This window comes from Neltuma alba, unplaced genomic scaffold, assembly GCF_004799145.2.
Source record: "Neltuma alba isolate B1F8T4 unplaced genomic scaffold, ASM479914v2 tig00007768_pilon, whole genome shotgun sequence".
NCBI classification, from domain to species: Eukaryota; Viridiplantae; Streptophyta; class Magnoliopsida; order Fabales; family Fabaceae; genus Neltuma; species Neltuma alba.
This window is the reverse complement of record NW_021634862.1, coordinates 24734-48183: the sequence shown is the minus strand read 5'-3', so window position 1 is coordinate 48183 and position 23450 is coordinate 24734. Positions and strand designations below refer to the sequence as shown.

At 30.7% G+C, this 23450-nt stretch overlaps 2 protein-coding genes across 2 annotated transcripts; both read left to right on the top strand.

Annotated features, from left to right (window-relative positions):
• Positions 1-474: 474 nt before the first annotated feature.
• Positions 475-4195, top strand: LOC114753207 (AP2-like ethylene-responsive transcription factor AIL5). Its single transcript, XM_028941868.1, has 9 exons — positions 475-622; positions 938-1280; positions 1389-1471; positions 1897-1905; positions 2072-2160; positions 2247-2320; positions 2448-2498; positions 2687-2763; positions 3115-4195. Exons 1-9 carry the CDS (start codon positions 475-477, stop codon positions 3858-3860), a joined length of 1620 nt encoding a protein of 539 aa, XP_028797701.1. The 3' UTR covers positions 3861-4195.
• A 14846-nt stretch (positions 4196-19041) lies between these two features.
• On the top strand, positions 19042-22574 carry LOC114753206 (probable receptor-like serine/threonine-protein kinase At5g57670). The gene is made up of 7 exons (XM_028941867.1): positions 19042-19411; positions 19490-19744; positions 19832-19989; positions 20100-20179; positions 20418-20553; positions 20644-20793; positions 22384-22574. Exons 1-7 carry the CDS (start codon positions 19246-19248, stop codon positions 22546-22548), a joined length of 1110 nt encoding a protein of 369 aa, XP_028797700.1. The 5' UTR covers positions 19042-19245; the 3' UTR covers positions 22549-22574.
• Positions 22575-23450: the final 876 nt, after the last annotated feature.

Below are 23450 nucleotides of genomic sequence, written 5' to 3'. Positions count from 1 at the left end.
AATTTTATTGAGTCTTATTTATAAGTCATTTCATTAAATTTTTAGCATAAATATACTATTTTGTTCTTTATTTATTATAATAGTGGAGATAATTTTTTTTTGAAAGTTGTACATATTAAATAAAGAAAAAGTTGAAAAATTATTATATTTTAACGAAGAGATAATACAGTTTAAATTTTTCTTTTTTCTATATGAAATATACTGAAAATGCTTTATAAATATAACCCAAAAATAATTATTTATTCTATAATAAATGAAAGACAAATTAAATGAAGCGACGTATGACTATAAATACCATTGAAAAAATTCTTCCTTGTAAATAAAACTAAAAGAGTAGACAGTTTTTAGTCCAAAAACAATGTAAGAACAATTTAGAGATTAATTAATTAATTAATTGCTCCTTAATTAGCAGTGCATAATACCAGTAAACAGCACACGTATAGGAGCGGAGCGTGGAAGAGAAAAAACACCTCGATGGTCGCGCTATTCACTGTAGGCGTAGCAGCAATCAGCTGTTCCCAGCTTCACCACTCTTGCACCCACCACCCTCCCCTCCCTTTCCCTCCTCTCCTCCTCTATATCTGTGTCACATTCTCCCTCTCCTCCTTCCTTCAGCTTCAAAGTTCAAACCCCTCTCTCTCCTCTCTCTCTTTCTCTCACCCCCTTGGAATAGAATCTAGCCTCTACTTCTTCTACTATTACTTCACCCTTTCCAACGAAACCCTTCTTTCACGCTCATCCACGACGACCAGCACCAAACCCTATGGACTCTTCTTCTCACAACTGGCTTGCTTTCTCTCTCTCCAATCACTCCTCTCTTTTCCATTCATTCTCTTCTTCTCCACCAGGCACTATTCTCTCTACCGCTTTTTTCTTCCGGTTGCTTTCCTTTTTTGTCTATTTATTTGCTTCTGAAAGACTGTCCTTATTTGCTTAGGGAGCACCGTCGATGCGTCGCCGGAGGCCACTGTCGGGGGAGGTGCAACCAGCAACGACCTCTCCGTTTTCGCCGGAGGCGGCCCTAAGTTCGAGGACTTCCTGGGCGGCTCCTCCGTTACGTCGGTCACATCTGCAGTACCCACGCCGCCTGCTTCTCAGTTCTCCGCCGACAACGTATTCGGTTCTGAGCTCAAAACCATAACCGCCGGGTTCCTCCCCGGCTTGGCCGCCGCTGAACGAGCTGAGCCGCAAAAACAGGCGCTGGCTCTAACCGTGCCGTCCTCTAAGAAGACTGCGGACACCTTCGGCCAACGCACCTCCATCTACCGCGGCGTCACCCGGTACTCTTCTTATACTCTTCACTTCTACATAATCTCGATCATCAGAAACGAAATGCTATTTTCAACCTATTTTATCACTTACTTGTTCTTTTGAATATATCATATCAGGCATAGATGGACGGGAAGATACGAAGCACATCTATGGGATAATAGTTGCAGAAGAGAAGGTCAAAGCAGGAAAGGAAGGCAAGGTAATAAGTTCAGTACTGATTCACATACTTTTCTTCTTTCACAGTAAGGTTATAACTTCCCATGTATCGTGTATATCACGCGCCAAACGGATCCGAGTCTGAGAAGGCTTCATAGTCTCGGTATATATATTTGACCGGAATAAATGGGAAACATCAGAATGTGCTTGGGGTTCAAATCCCAATACTGAGTCATGTGTTTTGAAAGTAGACGAAGAAGCAAGCCGGGTTTTTTTTTTTTTGGGGATTTTCCTACAGTGTTATATGAATGTGCGTTATTACGTTATTATTTGTGTTGTTGGTATATAAATAAATGGTGAAGAAGAAGATTCTGATGGATGCTTATTTTGTTGCTTTGTGCGGCTACCCGATGCTGTGAATGATTGCTGCTGGCTTGTGGGATGCTTTCGGTCAATTATGGTTTTCAGTTTATTTGGGTGAGTTTTGGCTTTGACCCCATTTATCATTTCGTTTCTCTTAAAAGATTCCGTTCTGTTCATTTTCAAGAATGTCTATGTCGTCTTCGATTCAGATTCTCTCTTCAAGGTCAATCAAACATCATTTTCCTGAAACAAACATGTTTCTGTTTATGTTGTTTCGTAGGTGGCTACGATAAGGAAGAGAAAGCAGCCAGGGCTTATGATCTTGCCGCTCTCAAATATTGGGGTCCGACCACCACCACCAACTTTCCAGTAACCTTCGTCCTCCTCCTCCTTATATCTCTATGTATTCCTCTAGATATTTACTAATATATCTTTATCTGGTGCGACTCTTATAGATTTCCAACTATGAGAAGGAACTGGAAGAGATGAAGAAAATGACAAGACAGGAATTTGTTGCTTCGCTACGAAGGTAATAATATCATGTGGAATTTTTTTACTTTTGGGCTTCACTTTATTTACTTATCCATGCAACCTCCAGTCTTTTTATAGTTTTATGCACCCTGTAAATTTTTTTTCCCTCTCTGTCCACTTTGTAGGAAGAGTAGTGGTTTTTCTAGAGGAGCATCAATATACAGAGGAGTGACAAGGTATATATATTTATTTATATTAATATTTACATATATTTATTGCGAGCGAATGCTTTAGCTTTATGTCTGCCTTTTGAATTCGTTGCTTTTGGCCCGTAGCATCTGTTGTACTATTCATCTTTATGATTCTGAGTGAATAAAATATAAGATTATAACGGGGAGGTTTTGAACCCTTTTGTTCATTTCAGGCACCACCAGCATGGGCGATGGCAAGCAAGAATCGGCAGAGTTGCCGGAAATAAAGACCTTTATCTCGGCACTTTTAGTGAGTCCATTATTTCTCATGTTCCCTTCCAATTAACTTTTTGATTAGATATATATATATATATTTATAGACTCCATTTATATAGATGATGCAATCATAAAGAAATAAGGAGAAAAAGAAAGAAAGAGAGAAAACGACCCCATATATTGTGTCACTTTCTTGTGTCATTTTCTTTTTGAATCAATGCATGATTATATGATGGTACAAAATTCAATTTACTTTTAGTGTTGATAGAAATTAGAAAAGACAACCCTAACATATACCTATATCTAAAAACATTTAACAGATACATCGTTTTATGTTTTGACCGTTAATAAGTGTATGTATTGAACATTGATTCAAATATTTTAGGTACTCAAGAAGAAGCTGCTGAAGCATACGATATAGCAGCCATAAAATTTAGAGGGCTGAGTGCAGTGACCAACTTTGACATGAGCCGATACGACGTCAAGAGCATAGCCAACAGCAGTCTTCCAGTTGGAGGATTCTCATCCAAACCCAAGAACTCATCAGATTCTTCTGCATCAGACAGCAAAAGCAACGATGGAGGTAGTCGATCGACAGATAACATCGACCGGGATCCATCCTCCACCTCATCGGCAACCTTTGCCTCCCAACCCTCGACCTCCAACCTCAGCTTCGCCGTACCCATCATCAAACAAGATCCGACCACTGATTACTGGTCCAACATCTTCGGTTACCAGAACCCTTCATCTTTCAAAAACATTCCAAACGGTGTTACCATGGCCTCTCCTTTGCAAAACTACAACAATAATAGCAGCTCACCGGTACCGTTCAGCTTGGAGTTGCAGAGAAATAACAATGCATTTATGAATGAGGGTGTGGTTGTTCAGAACATTCATCAGCAACAAAGTGGAAGCAGCAATAATAATAACAGCAGTAGTAGTGCTGGAACAGTGCATTCGAGTTCAAGTTCAGGGATCCCATTGGCCACGCCCATAGGTTTAAATAGTAATGGTGGTTATGAGAGTTCTTCTGAATATGGAAACTGGAGCATAGGGCCTGGTGGGTTGCACACATTCCAAACACATGCAAAAGGAAGTCTCTATCAAACGCCAATATTTGGGATGGAATGAAAATGAATGAGATCGAAGAAAGGGGATGAGAATCTGTGCATAATGATGAAAGGGAAGTAGCAAGTGGGTGGTGTTTTTAATAATTCTCCAGACCCCAAAGCTTTGCTCCTGACACGGTGTACTACTAACTCCAAAAGAAAGTTGTTTTTGCTTAGGCTTAGATTTTTCTTTTCTTCTTTCGTTTTCGCCCTTCTGCTCATTGTCCTCCTTGTTCACTCACATAACTTAGCTGGGGATGATGGGAAAGGAATGTTTTTTTTTAATGTAATCCTTGGATCTCTCTCGCTGTATTTTGCTTCTTGAAAGATAAAACGTTGTTGTCTTGTAATCTTGTCTCCTAACTAGAGATTTAATCTTAATTTTTGATAGAGTGGTTAATATTTTAATGATAAGTCTGTTGACTGAAAACTAAACGCAAGATCCTTTTTAGATGGTTTTGAGCCTTATGCTTCAAGTGTTTATAATTTTTATTATTAGAGCACGTCTCAACAGCAGGAAATATGAAGTTTTGATTCAGTGTGAAGTGAGAAGTAAAGTTTTGTGTTGTATCTATAAATAAATTCTGAGAAGTTGGTACTGTTCGGAGGGTTCGTATTTTAATGCCTTTTGTCTTTTAAATTTTAAATGATGACTTCCGATGCTTGGTTGTGATCACGGGTCTCTAGTTTTCTCAGCCTCTTCGTAAAAGAATGGTTTCGTTGTGCGTCGTACTTGGTGACTTTTGGTCTCAATTTATTAAAAGCATGACGTGAAGGGAGAAAGGAATTTAGAAAACAAAATTGGTGTAATATACAGGAAAAATCATATTGAAGGTACCTATATTTTTTTTTAATTTTTAATTTGGTACCTATGTGTTTTTTCTTTTTAATTAAACATTTAATTTTATCTTTTTAGCAACATTAGCTCTTATAACTTTGTTCTATTGATATTTTTAGTCTCTACATAAGGATTAATGATGTTAATAGAGCAAAATTAAAGATTTAGTTAAGAACAAAAAACACATAGGTACCAAGTTGAAAATTAAGAGAAAGTATAGGTACCTCTAATATGGTTTTCCCTAATATATAAGCAATGAATTTTAGTAATGGGAACATAAAACAACGGTAAAATAGAAGAATGTGCTTTTGTGTCTTTATTTATTTCGAAGTCACAGTGCTGAAATTCTTGTCTCATAATTAGGCAGGGTCCGATAACTCTCAAATGTATGTACGTACGTACATGTTAATTAATAGACATACTAAATTATAGTACTGTTCAGGCAATTAACTTTGCTGGTTCATATATTAAATCTTATTTTGACCACCTTTAATTTTGTTATTAAGACATCGTTCTTTTTACTAACATTTTAAGAAACCTAATAGACAATCTTGATCTTGTAGTATTATACTACTCTTCTGGTCCTTAATATATGACTCAATTGTTAAGTTGGTTTTAATCCTAAATATAAGGCATATTTTTTATATTTATCAATTTTTTCTAAATTACCCCTATGAATACTTCCTCAACCATAATCAAGTAGAAGAGGGGGAGAGGTATTAAAAAGATGATTATGGTATTTTAGGAAAAATGTGTCATATTTTTTATAATTAACTAACTTACCTAACTTCTCTAATTTAATTAAATTAGTTAAATAGGTCTTATATTAAATATTGGAAAGGAGTATATCATAAGAGTAAACGAATTAATCTAACTGCGATATTTGATTGGGGGTTACATGCGCAGCTTCGAGGCTCTCCAAAGCTGTTTCAAAATGGTCGGCAATGTGGTGCTGAATTCCTGGAAACACTACGGTATTTAAATAAAGAGATGAGGGAATATTATTTACTCTTAATTTAAAGGAGAAATGACAAAAAAAGAAGCTGAAAATTTATAAATACCAAATGAGTAATATCAACAAAAATTTCTCGTCATTGCAAATTCAGTGTTTTTAACAGCAATAAAAGTATTGTTATCAAACCTAATTTAGAATTTAGTAATTTTCAATTTTTTTTTAGGTCATTCTCCCTAATTTAAATTTTACTACTATTTGATTTTTACATATTGAGTCGGGAAAGATTTTTTTATATTTACTTTTGAACAACGAATTAATCTTTATAATTGTTTTCTCCTTGTAAATGTATGATGAAACATGAGAAAGAAAATCCGAAGAAAAGGAAATAAAATTGCGAGGAAAAATTGGAGATAAATATCCCATTGAGAAATTAATTGGTAAATGAGATCTAAAGACTTTGTGCAAGTGAACTTCTATTGTGTGCAACTGATCTTTTATTTTTGTGCAACTGATCTTTTATTTTTGTGCAACTGATCTTCTGTGTGCGTGCAATTGATCTTTTGTATTTGTGCAACTGATCTTTTTAAGTCTCATTTGCCAATTAATTTCTGAATAGGGTATTTACCCCCAATTTTCTCAAATTGCAAAGTCCAATTAAATATATGGGGGAAAAAAGAGTAAATGATACTAATGGCATTTGAGTCTAGTGAAAAAAAAAACTTAATATTTCAGAAATTAAATCCGATTGATTAAAACGAATACCCTTGTGGGATAATGGCATTTACGTTATTCTGTTTGTGGGAGAAATGTTGTATTTCGATCCCACTGACTTGTAGTTGATAAATTTTCCCTTTGTAGTAATAATGTTTTTTTAAACGATGGTTGAAAGTTGAAAGCTTTTAGGGCTAATTTAGTGGCAGACTGACTAATTTATTAGAGTGTTACGTTGGAACTGAATTAGAACAAAAATGAGAGGTTTTTCTTAATAATAAACTAATAAATGATCCAACACCCATGGGGCCATTAACTTGGTTCGATATGCTTAATAATGATGTTCACTATATTAGAAAGGTGATTTAGGGGCACCTTTGCCAAGGGGCACAAGTTTGACCAAAAGTTAATAAAAGAATCAAAAAGCATAGTGAAAGAAGGAAAAGCTCATAATTGGGAGAGATATCATTATACTGCCAAACAAAATGACAGAAAACCTTAGTTAGAGTTGTCGTGTACTTTTTGGTGATGGGGTCTTTGCCCTTTCAAGACTAGTAAAAAAAAAAATTTGTTAGTTTCGAAGCTCGGTTCATAATAATTATAATTAAAAAAATAATCCCTCTGTTTTATAATATAAAAATTATTTAATTGATTCAAATAAATTTAAGAAATTAAATAAATTAGTTAATATAGTAAATGCAATGTGATTTCACCAAAATATTTATATATATATGTGAGAAATAATATAAATTGATACATTATATCTATAATCAAATTTAATCTCTAACTATACAGCGACCAGAAAGACAAAGTGAGAATGGAAGAACAAAGAAAATGTCTTTTCTTGTCTCTTGCTAAAACCTCTTTTTGATGATGACTGTCCTCTGCACCTTTCGGCGCTCATTAGATTCTCCCCCCACCCCAGGGTTTCATCTTTGACCACCAATTTGACCATTGATTAATCAATTGAATTGAAGCATTAGAGCCAAAAACACAAATGTTTTATGTTATATATAGCTGTTTAATTAAATATCTTCAGTTCAATCTAATTTGCGTCAGTGATGATTAAGTTATTGTGTGATCGTGTGGCCAGCTTCTGTAATCATATATTCAGATCCTTCTCTAACTATCATATCATATTGTAGTCAAATTGTTTCATCATTTATTCTGACCCGTTTTTGTTCAGTAATAAATTACCAAGTTGGTTGCAAGGATGGTGGAAGATTGATGGTTAAGCTGTTCATTTGATTGGGAATGCTTCTGAATTCTTTTCTTAATTCTGACCATATTACAATCTCCAATTTTTAATATAGCAGCTCATTTAATTTTTAATTTAATTTTAAATATAAGACTCGATTTTGTCTTTTATATCTATTCATTTTTCTCAAGTTAGTTCTTATAACAATTGCACATGTTAAATGTTTAATCAAATACTAATTTTAACTAATACACATAATTATTAAGGATATTTTAGTGAATATAATATTTATTTATTTCAAATAACTTAATTAATTAATTTTATTAATATACTTATATTAGTCAACTAACTCTTATATTAACGAGATAATATTAAATATGTTTTATAAAAGAATACAAAATAAAATATTTTGTTTCATAATAAAAGCATAATATATTATCTTTCTCCCTCTGACCATAATTATCTTTACCTTATACGTGTAAAACATTTAAATTTTTTTAATGGAAATAATTAGGTTTAGTAATTAACCCTAGATTAATGGAATGAACGTGACAAAAGTGGTCCCGAAAGCAACTTTTTTCAACTCTTCAACTTCACCAAAATAGGTTTTCTATGGATAGTTTGGTTTGTACCTTTTTTTTAATAATGAGTATCTCCACTGGATTTGGATTTGAGGCTAACATCCTCTAGGGATCACTATAGGGCCATAAATAGCAATACTTCTTCAAGAATAATTTTTTAAAACAGATTTGTACTACCCTTAGGTAACACGGCAAATTTTCTTACTCGTTAATCGTTATGTTTACTTTCATATCGTTGTTTTAGCTTGAAGCTAAGGCACCATTATTGAAGTTTATTAGGTCTTCTTTATCCTTTAGCAGGGTACAGGTTTAGGCATATAGAGGTACTACGTGTTGCATGATCTATATATGACCTACATTCTTACAATAATTGTTTTATACAAAAAAAAAACCCTTATCACAAGTTATTTATATTTAATTAATAGGTCAAATTTTCTAACCTACACTTATTATTATTATTTTTTCTGCAAGCAAAAAGTTTAGATGAGTTACTAGTTATTAAAATATGTATGTGCGTTTATAAATTTTTCTATGAATATTTATAAATTTTTGTATCAATTCTTATCATGTAAATTAAGATTTGTAAAATTTTTATATGGACACTTGTTATTTTATTATGTTGGTTGTTAAAATACAATAATATATATGTGCATTTATAAACTTACATATGAAATAAAGACACTTGTTATCTTGTTATTGTTATTAAAATGCGCATTTATACTTTTAAGTTCACTGGTAAACTTAATTTAATAAATATAAGCAACTTTATTTAATGATTTTTTTAGGAAGAGATGTACTTGTTTTAAAAAAAAAAGAGGTGGAGGGAGAATTCATTATATATGTTTGATATGCATTAAGTTACTAAATGTGTTGTAAAATTTCATGTAAACTATAAAATACTACTATATTTCGATTACTTCTGAATTCTTAAAAAAATATTAATTTAAATAGATTAATAAACTTTTATATTATATTAAAATCGAAGTCATAATTTTGAAAACTTAGCTTGTGTAGTTTAATGAGAGGTGTTTGTGTTATTTGGCTATTTCCACTTATTTCACTTCATTCTTATTTGTCTCAAACCCATATTTAGCCTGACAATTACTTATTCGTAGAAGCCTCAATGTCTCCCTGTCTTTTTTCATCTATGTAAAAAATGATTCCATCCTACCAACCATATAGGACCTTAGATTTTTTTAAGGGAACGTTTGGTATGGAGGAAATACAGGGAAGTGAAAGGGAGAAAATTTTTTAATGAGCTTGTTTTAAAAAAATTAAAGAAGTTGGGTTAAAATTTTTTAATTAAATTTAATTACTCTTTTATCTTACATTTTTGTTATTAAAATTTTATAATCCCACTTCTTCAATTTTTCAAAACAAACTCATTAAAATTTTTTCTCCATTTTTTTTCATACCAAACAGACCTTAACAGAAATGCACGTAAAATGACAATAAAAATAGACATGAAAGTGTGAAGAGAGATACACAACAAATTAATAAGAGGTCTATAAAAATTTGGCGGTGCATATTTTTAAGTCCAAATATCTTTTTTCTTGTTTCATTTGTAGTATTCCTCCGAAGAATCCAACCTAACTTTATAGCTTTGAATATTCTCAACAATAATACACTTGTGCAAAACACAAGGTAGATGAAACCCTAACATACAACAAACAGTGTGGATATAATATTGGTATAATTAAGTACTGGCAACGTCAATGTGGCTGCAGAATTGGACACCATATCAAATAAGAATTATCAAGTGCAATGATAGTGTGGAAATAACGTGGCCCTAGAAAGGGGCTTAGCTTGCTTCAAAATTCTATTACCCTATCTCTTTATCTATATGCAGGGTGATATAATTATTCTGATAAGTACTCATTAACTGTAGGTAAGTTTAATGTTTTTTTAAATAGATTTGAAACGATTTGATTCGTATGATTTTTACATTATTGAGTTAAACTCACATGGATATATCCAAAGAGGCCAACAATAATTGATACAAAGCATCTATTATATCATATTTTATATCGGTAGAGTTTAAAGTTTTTTTTTTTTAATGTGAAATGGGTCAAAAGTAAAGGAGAATTACAGTAAGGCTTTAGGGAAAAAAAATAATTACAAAATAAGTCTTAAAAGTTATCATTTTCTACTATGAAATTTGTCATTACAGACTGTTTAGGTTATTATTGGAACTTTTTAATGATTATTTTTCTCTTTAGGGTCTCATTGTAATTCTCTCTAAAAATAACTTATAAATATAAATTAAATAAGATCAGATAAATATGCAATTAGTTATGAAAAAAATACTTTAGAAAGTCCTTTCACGCATGTAGAGACAAAATCTCTTTCACATACTTTATTTATATATATAAAATTATTTTTAAAATTATAATTTGGTTTACTATAAAGAGCCGGGTTGACACAGTTGCCTTGAGACGAAGGAAGTAGAGAGGGGGTGAAGACAAGCACGTGGAATTAGTCATAAAAGGGGTCACAAGTTAATATTGAAATATGAAGAGAGACCGGGTAAGGTCAGTCAAACGCAACTCTGCATGAAAAAGCTCTTTCCGAAAAGGGGACCATTTTGTGTGTCTGTGTGTGTGTGTTTTTATATAGACACATTACGAGTGAGTTAAGAGACAATCTATAATGTTTCCTCCTTTAGTTTTGCCAGCAAACAAGGTCGTGTCGGCCACACCATGATACCCCCCACCTTCCCTTCATTAGCTTATTCCCTTCATTGGAAATTACTGCTTTGACCCACTCGTAATTACGTACTGCTTCAATTAATTGCAACCAAGCATATTAAATATATATAACGTCCCATTGCTTGTAACTGTATGCGCCTACAGTGACCGCCCAAAGTGTCCAGGCTACGAACTTGGCTTTTGGATGTGATCTACACTCTACGCTGCCTTGTTCTTATCCCCTTAACAATATATTATTTTAATACATAAAAGTAGTATGTTTTTCTAGTCTTCTAAGTGCCTGTTTGGCATCAATTATTTTGAGTTTATAAGTAGTTTATAAGCACTATAAGCCTGATTGACACAATGATGCTATTTGGATGGGTTTTTTTGCAATCGGGTTTTTGTATGAAAAGCTACAATAAGCTATAAGCTAAAATTAACAGCTTATAACTTATAGCTTATGACTTATAGCTTATGACTTATGCTTTTAAAACATAGAGAGAGAGAGAGAGAAAGTTAAGAAATTTATTATCTCTTTTGGTTCTTATTATAAGCCTCAAATAACTAATTTGTAGATAACAAAAAATCAGTTAAAATTAGTTGAAAGTAATAAATAAGCTAGAAATATACTTTTGTTTTTAAATATACTCCTAGAAATATACTTTTATTTTTTCATGTTTCACTTTATATTTAAAATACCTTTTATGATTTCTCTAAAGTTTTAAAATTTAATTTACTCATTAAATTTGACTTCTTCATATTAAATTATTTTAATTTCATTGTATTATGTGAAATTATTTCTTTTTATCATGTTTCATTATTTATTAAAACTCATCCATTTTAGTCATTTTACAACCAAATTTACTTTTACTCAATCATAATCCAAACAACCTTTTATCAATTTCACTTTTGCAAACTGGCTTTTCTGAACTCCAATCCAAACACAATTCAGCTTATCCAATTTAGCTTTTACCCAACTTCACTTCTCCATAAGCTACTTTTTCAATAAACTACTTTTCCAATCGCTGATCCAAACGGATCCTAAGTTCCACATCTTAATTTTATAAAAAGCGTTTTCAGTGGTTAATTTCATTAACACAAAATAGTCTCATTGAAATATTAAATACCGACAAAATACTCTTAAATATCAATATATTACATTTAATTTTAACATAGTAATTATTATTATAAAAATACTATTTAAAATTAATGGGATTAAGATTAAAGAACCAGTAATATATTTTACAAAATTAATGTCTGGATAACTAATTTATAAATATTAAGAAAATTAATTAATTTAGTTATTTGTAATAAATAGAGGTTATCTTCTTTAAAATACATCTATTAATTATGTACATTGAAACTACTTGTGATAAAAACTCTTTAACATGTGTAAGCTTGAAGAGCAAAATGGATAAATAATAATGAAGATAAAATCAATTGATGTCTTATACTATGAAGTGGAGGTAGTATAAAATTAAACCTTTAATTAGTTTCTATATAAGTAACCGAGATAGTGGGTATGTTTGGATTAACGGTAAAAAAAGTAACTTATTTTCAGTCTGACTTTTAGAAAAATCAGATTGGATAAAAGTTAGATTGGATAATGTGATTTATGTTTAGATTGACTTTTGTAAAAGTTAGTTTGTAACATAAAAAAGTTGTTTGAATTATGATTGAATAAGTAAGTTTAGTTTGTAGAATAATCAAAATAGATATGACTTTTATTAAATAATAAAAAATGATTAAAAATATGAATTTACAAAATATAATAATTTTAAATTGCTATGATAGAAAAAAGTTATATTTAATAAATAAAATATATTTAAATTAGAAATTATAGTAATGTGAAAATTTCTGAACCAAATAATATTACATAATTAATTGGATGATATATTATGTATAATTTATGTAAATATAAAATATAAAATAATATTAAAAATTTAAAAAAAATAAAAAAATAAAAAAATAATTTTCCCTTAAGATAATATTAAAAATATATAACTAAAAATTAATTAGGAGCCACAAAGAATATATAGAGAAAAGTATAAGAACAACATAAACATAAGGGTAAAAATGTCTTTTAGTTCTAAAAAGCTACTTTTATATAAGTCAAGTAACTTTTACGTGCTTTTGCAATCGTGCTTGAAAAAAACAGTTTTTGATTCATAAGTCAAATTGGTTAAAGGTTATAATAAAAAGCTCCTAAATTTTGTAAATTGACTTGTCACCCTTATATATATATTTTTTTCAAAACGCCTTATCATACAGGCTGAGTATAAAAGTAGATGATTAAATGCCTGTTTGGAATCACATTTAAGTGGCTTTTAAGTAGTTTTTGAGGATTAAAAGTACTTTTAATATGTAGAGTGTGTTTGGAAGAGCTTAAAAAATTAAGAGCTTATGCCAAAATCATATATGAGAGGATTAAAAGCCTAATACTTAAACCAAAAGCTAAAAATTACAGCTTATAGTGTTGGAAAAGTGGAGAGAGAAAAGCAAAATGTGGGTCTCATTTTTGAAACTGAGCTAATGATCAGAATTGAAGAGTGAGAAGCTTATTATGGAGTTCTTGGCTTCTTGCTTTGCTGGTTTTAGTAGAAGAAGAAAGGCATATTTTTGTGTTATGATCTGAATTTTGATCAAGAAAAATAAAATGCAAATGGTAAGTGCGTATTAGTTATCAGTTCACGACTCTTTATTTTCTTTTCTTTTTTTAAAATTAATTTACTCATTAAAATTTACCGCTTCATATTAATTTAATTTAAATTCATTGTATTATGTAAAATTATTTTTAATCATATTTTATTATTTATTAAAATTCATACCTATTTTGATAATTTTACCAACAAACTTACTTTTACTCAATTATAATCTAAACAACCTTTTACCAATTTGACATTTACAAATTAACTTTTTAAATTTAATACAAACACAATTCATCTTATTCAATTTAACTTTTATCCGATGTGACTTTTTTAAATGTTAGATTGAAAATAAGTTATTTCACCGCCAATCCAAAAGAATTCTAAATATGTAGTTTAGTAAATTTAATATTTTAAAATGGGTTAAAGTTGAAGTGATAATTAAGAATCATTGGGTTGATGAGGCCGCACGTGCTTTCTGAGCAGAGTGGTACCCCGCGAAGCGTGCGGTTGAATGTCAGAAAATCAGAATTAATTAGATTGCGTTTCAATCCACTGATCATTTGATCAACCCCTATCTTCATCTTGTCCTTGCCGTTTTTTATTTTTTATTTAAAAAAACATATATGACTGTATATGACTACTTTCTATTTTCATTATAAAAATTAATTAACTAATTTGAATTATTAAAAAATTATTTAAATTTATTATTTATAATAAATAAATCCCCAAACACTCTTTGACCTCATTTAAAATAATTTATAAATAATTTTTTAATTATAATTTATCAAATATAAAATAAATATGTAGGAATAATTTTATTTCGATTTATATAAAATTTGTTTACAAGGATTTTTAAACATTATCCAAACAGATTTTTTGACACTTCTCAACTTTTTCACGCTTCTCAGCCGGGCTTTTGCGTCAGGAACTGGGGGATTCCCGTTTCCGGAGGCTTTTAAGGTATTTTCTTTTCTTTTCTTTTTTTAAATTTGTTTATTTATTTGTTTTTTTTACCATTTCTCTATATATTTTATTGCATCTGTGCAATTTGTTCAGTCTTTCAAGATTCTTTTCGACATCAGTATCAATGTCAATATAAAATGTGAAAATAACGAACCAATTTAATTATTTTTCTTGACAATGTATTTATCATTTTTGTTAATAAAATTCATATTTTAATCAAGAATGGTTCAAACGATACTAATATGATAAGAATGCACTTTTTAAAGAAATTAACTTTAATATATTACTTATATAAGACATATTTATTCTTAGAAATGTAATAAATGGAAATAATTACATTATTAAGAAAGTTAATACTCTTCTGGTCCTTAATACTACCTCCGATCCTTAATATAAGATCTCGTTTGATTTTTATTTTGGTACTAAATATAAAACCCCAATCTATTTTGTCTCTAATATTTATGTATTTTTTTCAAGACAGTCCTTCTAACAATAGTAGTTCTAGCCAATACACTTGATTAGTAAGAATATTTTAAGAAAGACAACATCTATTTATTACAAATAACTAACTTAATTTCTTTCCTTACTCTCCTCAAATTAGTCAACTAGCTCTTATAATTAGAACCGGAGATAGTATAAGACTTGTTTAACTAATTTGATTAGATTAAGGAAGTTAGATAAGTTAGTTAACTATAACAAATATGATTTTTTTTAAATACCATAATCATCTTTCTTAATATACTCCCTTGTTTTCTTTTTTGATTATGGTTGAGAAAGTGTCAATAGGGGTAATTTTTAAAAAATTGATAAACAAGAGAAATATATTTTATATTTATGATCAAAATTAACTTAACAATTAGGTTCTATATTAAATACTGGAGGAATAGGTACTAGTTGAACTGTGTGCCTCTGTGGTATTCGGCAGAAGCCCTCCTTACTTTGAAAAAATGGTTGGCTTCTACTACCTCTGGTCATTAATATAAGATATTGTTTAAATTTTATTTTAGTTCTAAATATAAGACCTCAATCCACTTTATCTCTCATATTTATGTTTTTTTTTTCAAGGTAGTCCTTCGAATAATAGTAGTTCTACCCAATCTATTTGATTAGTAAGGATACTTTAAGAAAAGACAATACCTATTTGTTATAAATAATTAACTTAACTTATTTCTTTAATCTCCTCAAATTAGTCAACTAGCTTTTATAATTAGGACCGGAGGTAGTATTATTTACTTTTAGTATTTTGGTTTTTCTTGATCGTCGAGAAGTATGGCAAAAAATGGTGCATTTCATCGAATATATTTCATAATTTATTTATAGATAATATATTCTGTCATAAATTTTATATTTTATAATTTTTTCTAAGCAAGGGTATTCTCTTATTAGAGCCTATACTGTTTGAAATATTGTTGGGTACTAAACATGGACACACCTCCTAACAGGGATTTGAAAACTTTTATATTTTATATTAATCACACTTAATATGCAAATGCACTTGTGCACTCACCGTTTGATGTTCAACCCAACAACTCTTTATAATGTTTTGTTGGTGACTTACTAAAAAGCAAGACTTGGGCTGGCCCAGTCATGAATGAGACCAAATGAGGATGGGCTAAGCTTTTGAGTCTTTTTGACCAGCGGCTGAGCTTTTGAGTCCACTTATAAAGTCATAGCAGGTCTCAGTTGCAGGACTTTTTTCCCCCGAAAAAACAAACTTGTAGTCTTTACTCTTTAAAGAATTTTATTTAAATAGACATAACAATGTTGGAATATACATATGATAGTTTATTTATACATATATAATTTTCAGGCCCAAAAAAAAAAATATACATATACACACTCACATACATATATATATATATATATATATATTACAACCCCTTCCTACTATAATATGTTACCTCCGGTCCTAATTATAAAAGCTAGTTGACAAATTTGAGGAGATTAAAGAAACAAGTTAAGCTATTTATTCATAATAAATAGATATTATTTTTTCTAAAATATCATTGCTAATCAAGTATATTTGTTAGAACTACCATTATTAAAAATACCACCTTAGAAAAAATGAATAAATATAAGAGACAAAATGGATTTGAATTTTATATTTAGGACCAAAATAAAATCAAATAAAATCTTATATTAGGGACTGAAGGTAGTACATTTGATAGTTTAAATAAATTTTGAACTTTCCCAATCTAACTCCGAAATATTAAAATTTTAAATAAAATAAGAGTAGGCCAATCATATTGATGTTTGTCATTTGTAAGATGTTCTAGATTTATACCCTACTGTTCGCCCGAGAAAAAAAAAAAAAAAAAACCACCAAATGGGGAAACCTATAGCTTACGCGTTTCGTCATTCAGATTTGATAGAGATTGGACGGTGTATTAGTGTTCACTCAATCATTTGAGGTCGCAAAGTAAGGCTGATCAATGTTGCAAGGTATAAATACTTTAATAGTTAGATATTTAATTTCATTTTAAATATGGTATTTCTATTTATTTTATCTTTCATATTTATTAATTATTTTTTAAAGCAATTCTGTAGTAATTATACATTTTAAAATATTTTTATTTTAACACAAATAACTAATAAGGATATTTTAATGAAAATAATATTCATACTTATTTATAACAAATGACTAACTTAACTAATTTTTTATATTCATAAATCAGTTATCTAGTTCTTATATTAACAGTGAGAAGTAGTATATTGACAATAATAGCTGGGGGAATAAAATAATAAGAAGAATATTTTAAACAACTTCTGGCCTTCAAGCCTCCACTTGTTCCTCCAGTCACTATGTAGCCGACTCAGAGAACCGGATAATGACAAAGATTTTTGGTAGTATTAAACATAATCATCAAAAGATAATCTTCATAAATATATATATTGCCTTTGATTCTAAATATAAGAGCCAATTAACTAACTAGACTAGATTAAGAAAATAAGTTAACTTAGTTATTTGTAATGAATATGTGTTGTGTTTTCTAAAATATCTCTGCTAATCGAGTCTATTAGTTAGGACTACTATTATTAGAAAGACTATCTTAAAAGAAAAATACATAAGTATGAGAGACAAAATAGATTAGAGTCTTATATTTAGGAATTAAATAAAAGTTAAATGAGATTTTATATCTTGAATGTTGAGAGCTCTGAAAGCTCATTTGAAAAAAGAAAAAAAAGGGGGGGGGTGGAGTTAGAATTTTCTGTTGTACTATTACTAAAATGATTTCAAACAACGAAACCCTTTAATTTATTTCTTCCTTTACTCTTTATTATCTAACCACTTCAAAAAGAAGTTAGGTTCATGTTCTTGAAATGTCCATGTGCACTGGAACTAATAGTTCCTCTTATAATTTATGTATCTTTGTAGTTGTCGTTCCTATATTTATATGATTTGCCTCAATCACTTTATGAGCTGCATTAAAAGTCCACAAAAAGGAGATAGATACTGTTTCAATATAATTAGTGAGGATATTATTAAAAAATTTTATATTATAAATAGATTATTGCCAGGCGTGAGTTTGTCAAATATGAGGGTGAGTCATACCTAATTATGGAATATAGCATGTGGAACTGTTAGCTTCATCAGATACTATGGAATTAATTTCAGGTCAAGCCTAACTTGGTCCAACAGTAATCCCCAGTAATCCCATGACCTATCTTAGGCCGATAATTATTTTAATTTTCTTTTCCAAATGTGAATAAAATAGAACTATGAGAATTATTGCCTATGGATACAATGTTCTTATTTTATTCTATTCCAAATTTAGGTTATGCTTTTATTAAACCAAGTATTTTATAATCATATAGAGATTTCTTAACTTCCAAATTAGCACTATAATGGCTCACCGAAAACTCCTGGAACACTGCATTTGAAAACAAATGTGACAATAATTGTACCAATAAGAGTTGGATTTAACGGAAGGAAAATAGTCTTCACAACCTGGCTTAATAAGTGTCTCATTTAGTATTTAATGGTATCTTAAGCATGATTGTCTCCGATAAAAATATAACTGTACTTAGTAAAAAAATGTGACAATGAGTGCCAATTTGGGAAAGCTTAGGAAAAAATACTTCTATATTTTACGAGATAAATTTTTTTTAATATATTTTTCTTGTATAAGGTAAAATTATTGAAAATAAGTTGATCCAAACTAACTCTGAATGAATATATTATCTCCTTTGTACTCTCAATTAATATTTTAATGTTTCCAACTCCTGCGCCAACCCTACTATTCCATTAATAATCTGTTGTAGTTGAATAAGGTTTACCCACTTAATGCAATTGAAGATAAACTATTTCAAAATTTTCAATCAATAGTTCTCAACAAATCTAGCCAATAAAATATGAATTTGACACCTTTTTTTTTTTTAAAAAAAAAACATGTTCATTTAAGAACGTCAGAGTGTCAATTTTTGTTTCTTTTTCCATCTACTGAAAAACATTAGTAGCAAGAAGAAGAGGGGTAGGCTGTGCCACTTCAAGGTTATATAGAGACTAATAACTTGAGCTTCATTAACTGTTTCCTTCTGCAACAACAACAATTACTCATACCTCTTCTTCAACCTATTCCCTATACTCACAACACTACAAACATCCTTTGAACCTCTTCTCCCTCTGTGTCTCTTTCTTTCTTTGTGTTTGGCTCTGTGAAAGCTAGAAGAAGAGGGAGAGAAAGACAGAGACAGGGATCCAGACACAAACAGAGGTTTTCTTTTCCTTTCTCTGTGTCTGCTTCACTCTCTGTCTCCGGAAAATTCTGTGTTCTCAAAGTGGCTTTGCATGAAACAGAATTCTCTGTTTCATATTCATTCCAATGAAGTATATTCGGAGCAATAGCTTCAAGCGTCTCTTCTCCTTCAAGCGACGCAGTTTTGGGGAACAAGTTTTGACCCCTGCAGGCGCAGAAACTCCTGGAAGACCCACTTGGAAATGCTTCTCTTATCAAGAACTATTTGATGCCACCAATGGCTTCTGCTCTGGTACGTATAATTCTGTCTAGTAAAAAATAGGTCTTTTCTTATGGATTTTGGTGCTGGAAAATTGCATTTTTTGTGCAGAGAATCTGGTTGGAAAAGGAGGGCATGCAGAGGTTTATAAGGGAAGATTAGAGGATAAAGAGGAAATCGCAGTGAAGAGGCTAACAAAAAGCTGCAATGATGAGAGGAAAGAGAAGGAATTTCTAACAGAGATTGGAACAATTGGTCATGTTTGTCATTCAAATGTTTTACCTCTTCTTGGTTGCTGTATTGACAATGGACTTTACCTCGTTTTTGAGTTTTCCTCTAGAGGCTCTGTAGCTTCTCTTCTTCATGGTACATTAAATCAATACCATCCAAACAGCTAATCTCTTTTGTTTTATTTTTTGCTTATTTTCTTAGCTGAGAGAATTTGTATATCAGATGAGAATAAGCCCGCCATGGAATGGAAAGTAAGGCATAAAATTGCTCTTGGGACTTCACGTGGCCTCCATTACTTGCACAAGGGTTGCCAGAGAAGGATAATTCACAGAGACATCAAGGCCTCCAACGTTCTTTTGACTTCAGATTTTGAACCACAGGTTCTTACTGATCTGTTTGCCATTTTGGTTGAATCTACATTTCAATAACAATGCTTTTGATCTGTATATAGCTTGTTCGTCATGAAAGTTTCTCTTTTGGGTTGTGGCAGATATCTGATTTTGGACTTGCGAGATGGCTTCCTTCACAGTGGTCTCATCATTCCATTGCCCCAATTGAAGGCACATTTGGGTACTCCTCTTCCCAGCAATTTCACAAATCTTTCAAAAAGACATTTGTGTCTGTCTGAAAGAACACTTTCAAAGTAAACCAAATACACACACCCACAAGAGATTTACACATAAATTTCTAAAATTTTAGAGCTTTTCAGCATCTATGTCTATGATATGCTTCTTAGCCTTTTTCTGAGATATAATGATCAATATATAATTTGAATATGAGACAATTCTATATGTTTTACACTTTGCAGGCATTTGGCTCCTGAGTATTACCTGCATGGAATTGTGGATGAGAAAACTGATGCATTTGCATTTGGGGTGTTTCTGTTGGAACTCATCTCTGGGAAGAAACCTGTGGATGGATCAAACCAGAGTCTACACAATTGGGTATTCAATCATATTCTTTTAGAAACTTCTGATATATAATCCATGTTTGGTCGATGAAGTTAACAGTTGAATGATTGTGAAAAAACACAGGCTAGGCCAATATTGAAGAGAGGAGAGCTAGAAAAATTGGTGGATCCAAGGCTTGAAGGAGCTTATGATGTTTCAGAGTTAACAAAGCTTGCTTTTGCAGCCTCTCTGTGTATCCGACCATCTTCCACTTGGAGACCTACCGTGACTCAGGTACCTTCACCTCGTACTTTTGCTACATCTGATTCTTTTGCTTTCAAGTTTTCTTAATTTTTAGCTAAATAGAGTGGTAATAACCTAATCATCTCCTGAAAACTGCTCTTGTACATTTTCGATGGATTCTCTTCAATACTTCTTTCATAAGCTCGTCAAATTTTCATGCAATATTTGCATGTGTTGCATCACTTTCAAATAGACTAACTCTATGTTTGGATGAGAAAAAAATTTAGGGAGGCAAGAATATTAGAAGGAAAAACTGCCAAATTTACTATTTTTGAAAGTTATCCTTCTTAATCTTTTCTCCTTCATTTTCCTCCCACTTTTCCCTTCATCCAAACATAGCCTGAGAGAAATGTCACCGCTAAACAAGTGACTTTCAGCAACGTAAAGAAAGAAATTAATTAGTGAGATATTAATAAACCGTACTTATGTAAAATTTCCTATGTCAGAAGTGAGAATTATTATCTTCTTTTTGTCTTTTCATTCATATAAAAATCAAGTTAGCAGACTCTCTCTCTCATATTAAATCGTATAACGGCATGCTTAATTTAGAGATGATTTTTAAATTGAACCTAAAGAGTCTTAATGATTGATGTTCTGTGCTACCTAATCTTAATATAAATTTAACGATATTTAAAAGGATAATCTATGAGTGAGTCGGTCCATTTGTAAAAATATTTCATTGGAGAACCAAACCAATTTAGGAGGTCATTAATATATCTATATATAATATAAAATTTTAACAAACTTCATTATTTATGAACTATGAATAGTGGAAGTGTGGAACCCATTTTCAAGTATAATATGATGACCACATTCTCCTAAATATAAAATTAGTTAAGAAGGATTGATTTGATTATAAACATAATATTTCAATTTTTTCCTCCCAAAACTACAAGTATTGTTATACTTAGAAAATTTAGATTTATGTATTGCTAATAAAAGGCGGGATATTTTAGAAAAATGAATGCAATTTTTATAAATAACTAATTTAGTTAATTTTTATTAATTCATATGAATCAATTAACTAACTCTTATATTTAAAATAAAAAAAAAGTAGGAGCATTGTAGTTGCTAGGGGACATTTTCATTCAGTGAGGGATAATACGGCGTCGTGGAGTTGGTTGATGCTGATTTCTACCTTTATCCAACAAAGAGGCGCATTACATAAAATTAATTAGTTGAGCTTTTTGGGAATCATGTTCTTGTCGTGAGCCATATAAAGCAATGATCGGACAACTTTATTAATTACTTTTCTTTTTCATAAGACAATGACCTTCTTATTTATAAAACATTTTATAAAACCTACACAAACTAACAACTTTTCAACAGTTTAAAAATCTGTGCTTTTTTTTTTTGTGTGAATAGCTCGGGACGGAGCAAAGAAAAAATGATGCTTTTAAGTAATTAAGAGAGTGTTTGTGGAAGAGAGAAAAAAATTTAATGAAAGATATTTTATAAAAAGATGATGTAATTTTAAATATCAAATTATCAATTAGTTTTGTTAATATCAATTTTTTTTGCTTGGCCAGAAAAAATTGGCAGTTTTAGTCTTACCTTCAATTTTTTGGGGTGAAATGGCAGGTATTAGAGATGATGGAGGAGGGAGAAATAGATAAAGATAAATGGAAAATGCCAGAAGAAGAAGGGGAAGGAGAAGATCAGGAGGTTTGGGGTTTTGAGGATTTGGAATATGAATGTGATAGTTTCTCCTCAGTGTCCCTCCCTGACTCCATTGCAAGTAATTAGATGAAAATCTTGTTTGTTACTATATATATAGGTGATATTTTAATTTGATCCTTCATTTGTGTTTTTTTCCCTATTTAATTTTTCATTATTATAATATCTATTAATATATTTTTTGTATCTCATTTTTTTTACCCAAAATTTAATGTTAGGTTTAATAATTTTGAAAGAAAGGGTAATAAACATAAATATTAGATTTAAAAATGAAATCTTAGATAAAAATAAAATAAGAACTAGACCTGGGAAAGCGGGCTGGCGGTGCGGATACGGGCCAGCCCGCCGCGGTGCGGGCCAAATGCGGTGCGGGCTGAAGTAGCCCGCACCTTGGCGGGCTGGCATTTTGCCAGCCCGAGCCCGCCTAAATTATTATTTTTTAAATTTATTATATTAGTATGAGTTAAGCCTAATTTAAAATGTTGAAATTAGGCTCCGAGTTTTAAACTTGAGTAATGGATCCTAATAAAAAAAAAAGAGAATTAATTTATAATATTAGAAGAAATTTAAGAAAAACTAACATATATATTTTTTATAAATAATTAATTTAACTAGTTTTCTTATCCAAATTAATTAAGTAAATCTTTTATGTGTGTGTATGTATGACTATATGAAAATCACATATTTATCTAATCTTATGAAGCTGTGCATACTAACGACAAATAGATATAAAAATAAAAGATGGATAGTGCTCTTCATATAACCATATATATATATGAAGTGCTTAATTAATTATATATATAATGATATGGATGAGGTAATGTCCATATGAAATTTAATGGTCAAAATCATCTAACTATATTATATAATGTATTAAAAATCAGAAAAAGTAAAAAAAAAAAAAAAAACGGGCTGGCGGGCTGGCCCGCCAACCAGCGAGTTAGCCCGCGGCGGAGCGGGCCAAAAGCGGT